General features: G+C 51.6%; 3 protein-coding genes across 3 annotated transcripts; 1 reads left to right on the top strand and 2 right to left on the bottom strand.

The window, feature by feature from the left end:
- Positions 1-420: 420 nt before the first annotated feature.
- N7462_008721 (DNA-directed RNA polymerase II core subunit RPB11) lies at positions 421-936 on the bottom strand (the record flags this gene model as incomplete). Its single annotated transcript, XM_057080436.1, has 2 exons — positions 421-797; positions 858-936. 2 exons carry the CDS (start codon positions 934-936, stop codon positions 421-423), a joined length of 456 nt encoding a protein of 151 aa, XP_056930764.1.
- Positions 937-3,046: 2,110 nt separating this feature from the next.
- N7462_008720 (uncharacterized protein) lies at positions 3,047-3,613 on the top strand (the record flags this gene model as incomplete). Its single annotated transcript, XM_057080435.1, has 1 exon — positions 3,047-3,613. The coding sequence occupies one exon, from the start codon at positions 3,047-3,049 to the stop codon at positions 3,611-3,613; it is 567 nt and encodes a 188-aa protein (XP_056930763.1).
- Positions 3,614-4,501: 888 nt separating this feature from the next.
- N7462_008719 (uncharacterized protein) lies at positions 4,502-7,560 on the bottom strand (the record flags this gene model as incomplete). The annotated part of the gene is given in 3 exon segments (XM_057080434.1): positions 4,502-5,140; positions 5,154-6,746; positions 6,817-7,560. 3 exon segments carry the CDS (start codon positions 7,558-7,560, stop codon positions 4,502-4,504), a joined length of 2,976 nt encoding a protein of 991 aa, XP_056930762.1.
- Between the last annotated feature and the right edge of the window lie 3,696 nt (positions 7,561-11,256).

Genomic DNA, 11,256 nt, shown 5'->3' with positions numbered 1-11,256 from the left:
GCTAGCCCGAAGGGGCGCTTAGTCATGTCGGCTCTGGAGGGTCGATGGTGGCCTCAGGCGATATTGAGTCCGAGTACATCTAAATATAGGTAAACAGGGACATGATTGAATGTAAGCGACTACAATTGGGGTGCTTTGGGGAAGAAGGGATGATTCAGTAGGTTTATAGGTTGAAATGGTATTGGGTTAGATACATGGCATCAAGGCTTAGGCTGATGCAGATCATAGAGATCATGAACTCCAGTCCGCGCCGGGACAAAAAGCAGACTGGACAATCGCCGGTCCAGATTTATATAAAAGTGAAAAAGCATAATAGAAGAAGACAACACGAAAATGAAGAACCTCATAATTTTCCCCAGGCGCCAGTCAAGAGCAAAAGACAACACAAGTATGAGTCTGCGTCTCACTAAGAACAATCTCTTACTCCACGTTCTGCTGTTCGTTGGCAGCGTTGGCCATCTTTCGCAGCTCGTATTCCTTGGTGAACTCGCGCGACAAGATACCCAGGTCCTTAATCAGAGCCTGGCTGGCGTTGATCACAGCCTCGCGAGGAGTGATCTCACCATCAGTCTGCACACGGAGTTGGAAATTGGGAGTGAGGGGGTGAGGGACCTGCAGGGTGATGGATGAGTATTGGTGGCCATATTCAAATTTCAACGTAGTAGAAAAGATGAGCATGATGCTTACCCGGTATGCGGAGAAAATGACGTGCTGGGTCTTCAGCAGGCGGCCACGCAGCATATTTCCGAGGGTGTGGTCCTCTTTGTGGAAGGTAAAGATGGCAGCAGAGGGAAGGCCTGGCAGTCCACTGTCAGTTTACATGCTCACTGGCAACGAGGGTTCTTGAAGGTACTCACGGGTATCAACCTCGACATCGATCTTCTCCTCACCAGGTGCGAGGAGGATGGCTTCGTATCTGTAAACCGGGTAAATCATTTGAAATCAAACGATGGAGGTGCAGGTGCTGATGAGGGGATGTGGAGGAACAAGCGAGAAGAGCAAAAGAGATGCCAGACTGCCGAGACTGGCAAACAAGAGCCAGAAGATGCAACCAAATATAGGACATTGTAGTGGTTAACACTGACATATCAGGACGGTCATCCACATGGCGAGGACGCTCGGCCCGAGGGGGAGTGGTCGTCCTGGACGACCACCGCGCTCCCTGGCCATCGCATCTGTTGCAGTGGAGAACGATATATCGTTGCCAGACATGACAATAAGTTTCTCACAATCTTCTTCGAAGAGATCTCTTGGGGGGAGGGGGTTGGGAAGAGAGATTGACATGAGAGGAAAAGCAAGTGTTGAAGTGAAGATGTGAAGCTGGGATGGTCGAGGACAGGTGAACACAGGAATCAGAGGTGCTGGCTACAGGGCCGCCCCTTCCAGCTCAGTGATTTCGAGACACACAACAGCCGTTGACAGCCCAGAACATCCTGTCCACACCACTCTCCACGAACCATGCAACCAACCTGTTCCAGGAAGGGAAGAAGAAACACAACAGATGCATAATATATAACAGAATGCAGAGAACAGAATGAAACAGGCAAAGAGACCCCATCAGACAGGAAGAGAAATAACGACTGCACTCACCGATCAGGGGCGTTCATGGTGGGCAGACACTACTATGAACAGATTCAAAGTGTCGATATTCGTGGAAGAGCACTGCGTGAGCAGGACCTGGGAGGGATCCTGGTCAAAGAAAGCAGGGCTTGTTCAGGCCAGATACAAATAGTATCGTGGAAATTGTTACAGCAACAGTTCTTTAAACACTGGTGGCTGGGCGACGCTGAGTTGATGAGCTTGTCGTGAAAGCCGAGTAACGGCAGCGTGAATCTCCTAAATGGACTGGCTCAAGGAGGCAACTGGATAAACAAGGCTCAGATTCCAATTCTAATATGCAGGAGTAGTTGAATATGAGCCTAGCGATCTTGATCAGGCTCTGATGTGGCGTGGGAGCCAATCCAATATGATCTCGTTGAAAAGTGTCGTGTCGCGGGCAAGATCGTCCCAGTCACCTGATATCACCGAGCGCCAGGTCCCGTGATTCTTTGTCACGTGATTTTGTTTGACCTACTCGGGAGTCGAGCAATCTGGAACCGTGTCGGGGATCCATGGATGGGTGGGACCAATTTGTTTAAGGTTGTTTATTTTGAGATACTGTGGTCTATCTTAGGGGGTGCGCCATTCAGCAGGAGTCAATAATATGGTTGGGATTTTTCCAAGTCAAGATATATTTGGTGGACGACACAGCTTGACAGCTCAGCATAAAACCTTCAAACCAAAAAAGAAAAACATAACCTTATCTCCAATAAGCATAACCAGATCAAATAAACTATTTTACAACCAGTCCAAGAACCAAAGCCCCCGCAACAGTTCCAAATCCTCATAATCTATGACACAATACACAACATTATTATATTTGACCTGGACTTGCGCAAATTCTCAGATCCAGGCACCACGATTCTGTTAGAACCACAGCGCCAAGAACCACCCCTCTAGAGACTCAAAATACATGAATACAAAATTCACATTTGTTCTGAGGCAGCCAGCCCGTACAGTCTCCAATTTGACACCTCAATCAAAGCTCCAAGGACCGACGTCCTAAACCATTGTAGAGATCCTCCCAAATGCAATACCTCCCCTAGGAAAGAAAAATAAGGCAACCCTGCAATTCATATCTTGCAGCCATGACTTAATTCACCCCCTCTCGCTCCCTAAGGCACTAGGATCTCTTGACTACGAACAGAGACACTCTTGACCCCATTCCAACCTCCCAAGCGGCCGTTCTACCCAAACCGCCCCCACCCCGTAGATCCGGCAAGCCGAGCGATGTGGATACCGAGTTAAGTCCACTGGGAGCTTCAGCCTCCCCCATCAACGCGTTCATTGCGTTATGGTCTTCCGATCGCCCCGAAAAGCTTAGCACATAGGCCATCGCCGCACGCCACTTTCCAATAAGAATCCCCTCAGCCCACCTCTACCACCTCTCTATTCATCTACAACCTACAACCTACAACTTCCAACATCCACTACCCACCAGCCCGAAATGTTGACAGCTCTCGTCGTTCTCCGCCAACACTCCCTCCCCCTCTTCCCAACAAACCTCGACCCCTTAACCCTAACTTTCTACTTGGCAATCCTTCTCCTCACCACAACCTTCGAAGCCTGCGTGGCCTTCCTCATTATAATCTGCATCATCGCCTTCATCAACTACACGTACAAAATCATCAACGGCCGAGACATCTTCGTCACGATGGAGACATCGCTCGAGGGGCGCGGCCGGACACGTGCGCTGGCAGCCGTTGTGGGGATAGCCAAGTTCTTCTCGTTCTCGTCAGACGAAGAGAAGGCGTACCTGCAGCAGAAGCGGTTCCTAGTGGCGGAGACGGAGCGGCTGCGGCGGCGGGAGGAGGAGGTGACCGGGGCATTGGCGGGGTCTGTGGCGGGGTGGGAGCGGGAGGATTTGGAGGGGGAGCGGAGGGAGATTCCTGGGAAGCGGAGGGAGCTGGACGCAAAGATGCGGGAATTGGACTTCTCGATGCCGGAGGGGCCGTGGATGCGGGAGTATGAGCGGGAGGGGCGTGAAGAGGAGGCTGTCAAGACGAAGTTGTAGGTGGAATGCATGAGTGGGATTGGATCTCAAGGCAGGCAGGAGGGGATGTGGTTGTTCAGATGGTGGTCTGTAAGCGAGGCTGAAAGGGGCGTTTACGAAAGGGTCGAGCGCGGTTTGACTAAATTTGAAGTTCTACGAATGAAGTACTTGATTGAATGAGAGGTATTATGGAAGCAAGGTAAATATTGGGGCATGAGAAATGCTTGTGTCTTTCATTTAATAATTATAAATCGACCCGTCATAACAAGTAAAAATATAAAGGCCCAACGGCCCGAGATGCATTATGAGTATACCTCTTGCTCAGACTTTTAGGCCGAGAAGAGGAGAATGGAGGAGGGGAAACACAATGCAAGGATGCTCACAAGATGTCAAGATGACCATAAGAGACCAAGGGAAAAAGGGGAAGAGAGAGAGGGAGAGAGCGGGGTTAGGGGGGAACAAACGCCATGCTTTCCTGCGCCAATGCCAAAAAAAAGGAAAGAAAAGGATGAAAGACAGGCAACGAGTCTGAGGGTTCACAATCCTGAGCATACTGGGTCGCCCCTAAATATGACGTTGATACAAAATGAAAAAGAAGCCCGAACAGCAGATGATGAAACAAGAAAACTTGTAAATTAAGTCTTCAGAATGCTCCTAGAAGAGACATGTCCGAAGATAAAAGCAAATAACTGAGCAAAGTAGAATCATGCACAGTAAGTAGCCTGTATTGTGGGATGGTGTATGTGCGTGGTCATGGTCATGAGAGGCGAAGCAGGCCTGAACTGAGGCAAAACAATTTCTATACAGCGCGACGCCAGGTGTTCGTCTGCCGGAGATGCAAGTTTTTGACAATGGTGTTGAAAGTGTTTAAACTTGTGCGAGGTCAAAGTCGAGATAACAAAGTTTCTTTTAATGCACAGCGCTCAGAAGATCGCCGAAAGAGGAAGTGCCACGCTTCAACTTCCAGCTACTCTTCTTCTTGTCGCGCTTTTTCATCATGTCGGCCCAGCCCTCATCGTCGTCGTCTTCATCCGAGGCATGCATGGGGCGTTGCCCACCAGGAGCTTCACTCGTTCGTGACATCGGCCGGACAGTTACAGTGGCAAGAGATGAAGATTTGGGCAGGCCCAGTTGGGACTGGCGGTGCAGGTTTTCATCGTTCCAGCCCTTGTTCAATGACGAGATGGAATGGGCGGAATCTCCTTGCATGACAGAGACGGGCCGGTATCGAGAAGCCAGGCCAGTATTGCTACGCTCGGAGGGTGCAATAGATGGGGCATAGCTGCCAGTGTTCGAGTGGAAGGGGGGCCCCGGTGGGAGATGCGGCATGGGCGAACCGCGACGGGCGGCAATATTGGGGTCAATCATGCTGAGAGTACGCTGATCAACATGAGGCGGCATAGCACCGGCTGCGGAGTGCAGGGAGGCTGGTCTCATGCCCATGTTGGGATGACCACCCATTACCGAAGCGGGGCGGGCCATGGCAGGACCGCCAGCCATTGATGGTGGCCGCATGGCACCGCCCTGCATTGGCATACCCCCCATCATCTGGGGCGGAAACATGCCGTTTGCCATCATTGGAGGGGGTGCCTTGCATGCCCTGCAGGGTCATCATCTTTTCCATGAATTCCATCTGCAGCCGCATCATATCGGCCATCTGATTGGACAGTTGAACATTGGCCTGTTCACTAGGCGACATCGGGGGTGGACCCATCATGGAATAGGGTCGAGGAATGCCACCTCCCATCTGCATCTGCATCTGCATCTGCATCTGCTGCTCATGCATCATTGCCTGAGCATTAGGGCTTCCTCGCCTCATTGCCTTCTGTCGCTCTTCGTTCGCAATTACATTGATGAGACCCCCCGGAGGCACGGGAGAGGAAGGCCCGCCATATACCGAGCCCGAACCACCGCCCAATGCCAAAGATTCTCGGTTGGATGGATTCACCAGGCTAGCACCGAAATAGGGATCGCGAGGTAGATTCCTGGCAAAGACAGGCAGACTGCCCCGGTTGCCTGCCTCACCACCCACAAGGGAGGCAGCGGACGACGCGTACGGATGAGCCATCGAGGCGCGGAGATTGGGGTTGGAGTTGGCGTTGGTCAAGCGAGTCGGTGGGCGGTTGCGATTGGGGAATCCATGTGCCGCAAGAATGCCCAGCGGGACCTCGTCGTCATCATCCTCATTACTGCTCTTTCCGCTCGAAGACTTGTCACCTGGGTTGGACAGCCGATTGATTACCAAGTTGGGGGTGCTGCTGCTGGCCCCGGTCATGACAGGACGAAGGGACGGCGAGGGGGTTTGCTGGCCTGTGACTTTCTTCATCTGTTGACGATATACAGAGAGGTGGGCCTCTTGCTTCCGGCGCTGCCGTTCGGTCTCGCGTTGTTTCTCGACTTCATCCTGCTCATCTTCAAGATCCTCGTGTTCGGATTCATCATCACTCTTAGAAGCATCGCTGTTGGAACGTCGCAGCTCCTGCTGCTGGCGATAATGCTCGAATTGGGACGGAGTCATCACCTTGTTACCAGGTGGGGAGGCTGTCTTCGGAAGATTTTCCGCGAATTGAACAGCCAGTCGTACATCATCCATGCCGTGATCACTAGGAGCAGGTGAAGGGCGATGCGCGAACATATTATCTTCCGCTGGACTCAAGGGACCTGACGGACTGGTAGACTTTCCCTTGTCCAGGAGCGGTGTTCCATTCGACGGAGATGCGCCATCGCTCCAATGCGGTGGAGAGTTTTCCTTGGTCCACAGAATAGATTGCCGAACCAATCGTGCGTCCTCGTCATCAAGGGCACGCGAATTGTGTTCCGCTGAATAGATCCCGCTCTTTCGAAGTCCACCCGATTGTCGTCGTGTCGATTTCTCCATGCCACGGTGAGGTGCCGTGGTACCTAGCATTTGTCCGGGGGATGGCGAGGGCTTGCGAACTCCAGTAAAAGTCTCAGTGGTAGACTGAGAGGGCGAGGTAACCATTCTGCTGCTCGGGGACTTGAGCAGGTTTTCATCGGAGTGATGGCTACTCCACGAATAAGGGGATGGTTCGACGGGGACAGATCGGTCTGTGGTGATGGCAGCGGGACGAGTGGCCCGGCTGTCTGAGGCTTTGAATTCTGGCAAGGCCTGCGTTGGCGGGGACGAAGAGTACTAGATCGGTGATTAGTTGCCAAATCTACTTCCCCCTTACTTCCTATGATCTGGATGGGTCCTTTCGTACCTGAGTAGTCCGCTGTGGAGAAGGGTCCCGCAAGATGGCACTACTCCGTTTACCTAAATGATCAAACATTTTTCCGAAATCGTCATCACCCCCTGCGCTCAAATCAAATTGTAACTGGGAGTCCGGTAATCTGGGTGGGGTGGCCGTCTCGTCTGTGCCACTTGTATGAGTTCGCTCCCTGGATGACGTATCTGGTGTCGCCATGCGGGGAGCAGGGGGTGTCGAGTTCTTGCTAAATCGGCCGCCAAATGAAAACGTCCGGCCTGCGGCGCGCAGGGCCCCGGCGAGGGGAGGGGGAGGAGCGGGGATGTCGTGGATTCTCGAATGTGGAGAAGAGGCATCGTCGGGGGGAGGAACCTCAGTGGAGGACGGCTGGGTGGACGAGGAGCTGAGCCGCGTCGAGCCTGAGCTCTCATACGTTGCACCGCTGTGACGGTGGTGACCGGTCAGTCGCTTCCTTAGCGAATCCATCGTCCGGGGACGGTCATGTTCATGGTCATACCGATTTTTGCTCGAGGCGTGTTCAGTGCCGGCGAAGATGTTATCGGAATCCTCTAGCATTGAGGACACTATATGGCCATCACTCATGCGTTTGGTCAGGTGGTCGCCGTCTGTCATGGATCGTTGAGGGTTTCCTGGGCGCTCAAATACGCGGAAAGAGGGTTGAGGGTGCCCGTCGACATCTTCAAGGACGTTTCCGGAGGACTTCCTCCGGGCGAACCCCTTTGGCAGCTTGATGGGCATTGGCGCGGCTGTGATGGAATGTCGCACGCACAGCGGTTAATGATAAGACCCTCTGAAATGTAGCTAGCTTCCTTTCAAAAATCACGAGCAACTCCCATGGGAAAAAAACAACCGAGTCCAGCTCTCCAGAAAGGGGTGGGTTCTGAATTTCTCCTTTTTAACGCTTGACGTGTCAAATGCAGGTGCACGGGAAACAAAAGCGACTAGTCTCGTCGGGGGGGGGGGAGAGGGGGTCTTCAAAACGATCTCCGGTCGCAAGGGGAGGCTGGTCGTGTATCGGCGGACAAGCAGGTTAGGCGTGGGCAACACGCAGCCCAAGCGGGTAGTGGGAGTAACGGACAATAGGGGGAGGTTGGTGGATGAAGGGAGAACCTGGGGGAGGAAAAAGAATGAGCAACCAGTCAGTCAAGAAGCTTCTGGCACGGTGACTGCAGCCGAACGGCACCACAGTTTCTTTAGCGGCTGATCAAGGCCCCCGGGCGGAATCCACCGTGTGGATTCGTTGCAGCGATTTGATTGCAAACTCACAACAAACTCGGCTCCGGGGTCTTATCGGTTGGGAGGGTCCTGGTTCCCCTGAACCCTGAACCCTGAATCGTCGAACCGCCGAACCGGGAGGGGGTATCAACAAACGGGGAAAAGGCGTTCGGGGAGGGAACCACAAGAGACGGTGGAAAGGGGAAAGCAAAAAAAAAGCGAGAAAAACAAAGAACACCCCGGCTGTGAATTCGCCAAAGAATTCGCCTTAGGCCGAGCGGGGGTTGAGAGTGAGACCCGAGACTTACAGCACGTTTCACTGGGCTCCGCTGCGATTCAGTCGCGCACGAGTCAGATCCAAGGGCAAGTGGGGAGTGGAGCTGGATGTCGGGTAGGAGGACCCTCGGCCAGTCAGGCAGATCCGTCGAACTGTTGCTTGTCGTCGATGGTCGTCGATTGGCGACGAACGATCACGTCAAATTGACTCGGGAGACGATGTGATTCGATATATGAAGAGGCCGGGCGAGTCGCGATCCAAGCCAGAAAGCCACGAAGGCAGAAAATTGGGCAGTCGGAACGCCCAAGAATGAAGACGAAGCCGGAGTCACCTGAGCGACCAGAGGAACCCGGAGCAATTCTCGAACAACTAACTGAATAACCGGGAGACAGTATCCGTCCAATCGAATACGGGCCAAAGGAATGAACCAGGCCGGAATGCACTGGAAAGAATGAGGGAAGGGGAAAGTAGAAAGTGAAAAGAGCAAAGACGGAGAGAAAGAGGAAGAGGAGAAGAGAGAAGAAAGTCAAGCGCTAAACAGCCGCTGGCCCTCAACGATCCTCACAACCAACTGTGACCAACGAAGAGGAAGGTTACACCCACAGACTTTCACATCCACCCAACAGACCACGAAAGGCGTCCCTGCATTGGTGGATGGGGATTTGTTTTTATTCTCATGTCCCTGTGTCAGTGGCGGGTACGAAGTGTCGTGGCTGGACCGCGGGGGGTACAGGGATGGAGGCGAATGTGAAATGATGATGTCGACGGCAGCGGATCGACAGCGAAAACAAAAGGAAAAAAGAAAAAAGAGTGGATGATCTGGGCAGCTGCAGACCCAATCAATGACACGGTCCAGAGCGTCCAGAGCGTTCCCAGGTGAAACCTCTTTTCTATGTATAGCCACGTACGGAGTATAGCCGGGAGAACGGGAGCGTTGCTAAAGGGAAAGCCCAGCGCTAAAAATAAACTAACGCGGAGTTGCCGAGTCGCCCACCAATAATAATGCCATCGGTCGAATTAAATCAGACGGAGCTAAAGAAACTGAAGAAGATGAAGAAGGAGAGGAAGAAGGAGAGGAAGAAGGAGAGGAAGAAGGAGACTCAAAGAGTCCAGGTCTTGACGACCATATAGATTGGATGAACTATCGAAACCTTCCATGATAACTCCCAATCTCCCTCCAAATTGAGGACCACCGAGGAAGAATGTATATATTGAGCCCAACCATGGACAAAGTTCGTAGAACCTAATGCATAAATTATATGAAGTACATAGACCGGAAATATAGAGGACATCGGAAATTCTCACTCCCTTCCATGATAGCTGGTTCACCACATGGAAGCCAGAATGGATTTTGTGGCACGCCCGACAATTCTCAAGGTTGTACTTTTTGGGACGCCTACAAACTAAGCGCTCTTCAACCTACACGACTACTTGCCCTCTGCGACAAGACGATTGCAATTTAGCAATCCCCGAAAAGGCGTGCCAGCGTCCCGTTAATCTGCTTTAATGTATATGAAATCGTGCCACCCCTACGGTCCACCAATTGTAAACCACGCCTCCACGCGGGCCCGACCGTACGACTCGGAGGACTCGAGGATCGGAGGATTGTAGACCCCGTACCATGGACCATGACGGGAACCCATTCAGCAGCTGGGAGCTTTCAGTGACCACGTTAACTACATACATTCAATTTTCTTCTGGTGTTGTCTCGAACTATACTGTACACAGAGTCTAGGTAGTTGTGCGGCCATAAATGAAATACACAAATGAACGTCTCTTCACACCCACCTATCCCCCTTTTTATCTTCAATTTTCGCCTCACAGCGAAGGACAAGATTAGAAGTATTATTTTCGACGTTTTCTCGTCCCGTATGGCGAAAAGCTGAGCCCACAGTGGCGAATTTATCGACCGTTGCGGGTTCCCGTAGTCGCTTACAAGAATCTTAAAATGAGCACATTCTCCTTCGAGGAAGGGAGTATAGGATAATGGTTAGTCCACCAAGCTTATGTGAATCTCCAAATGGAATTTACATGCTGCTCCTTGGATATCGTGGTTCGATTCCGCGTGCTCCCATCATTTTTTTTTTCTCCAACATTTCATTTTTCCCTCTTTTTTGCTTCCCCACCAACCATCGAACTCTTCCATCGAGTGTCGAGTAATACATTTAAACGACAAGAGATGGCAAAGAGACATATCTTGATTTCTCCCCCCTTTAGATTATTCCCGTGGTTTTGCCCGGTTACTATGCGAGCTTCAGCACGATCCCGACGACGATGTAATGCCGTCCCGAGAGGCGCCCCGATCCAGGACTCGAGTCGCATGCACAATAATAATAGAATCTGAAATGTAACATACGACAACTTCTGATTTTCAGATAACCTGCCATGATCTTCTCTGTTCGCGTCGGTCTCGCAGAGCTGTGTATCCAGAATCACCTAGTTGGTTTCGACCAGCCCAGGAAGACACGACATGTTTACAAAACCCCATGCCGGCGTGGTCGGGATCCAGCCGAAGGGTGGCACAAGGGACTCGACTCCCCCGTAGTTCCATAAATTTGGCATGGAACGACGCGGAACTAAACGCAATTACAGCAACAGATGATGAAATATTAAGACGAGCTGCATACGGATCATGACTAGGATAGGACGGAGTACAGACAAAAAAGGTCAATAAGTCCTCACGTCTCCGCTGAAGAGTAACCGGCATCGCGCTTGTTAACACCAACACCTTTTCATCGCCCTTCTAACGCAAAAAAAAGAAAAAAACAGATTGAAAATGATGATAGGAGAGGGAAAGAAAAAAAAAAGAAACGATGATACATTTATCCTACAGATACCACAAACATGATGGCAAAAGAGTCCAGGATAGGAAGACAGATTCTCCAGCCTTCCCATCCTCATTCCCCCCACATCCATCCCCAACTCATTCATACCAGGAGATC

Source organism: Penicillium macrosclerotiorum (assembly GCF_028827735.1).
Source record: "Penicillium macrosclerotiorum strain IBT 26536 chromosome Unknown utg000008l_segment0_segment0, whole genome shotgun sequence".
Taxonomy (NCBI): domain Eukaryota; kingdom Fungi; phylum Ascomycota; class Eurotiomycetes; order Eurotiales; family Aspergillaceae; genus Penicillium; species Penicillium macrosclerotiorum.
The sequence above is the reverse complement of the archived record's forward strand: the minus strand, read 5'-3'. Positions and strand labels throughout refer to the sequence as shown.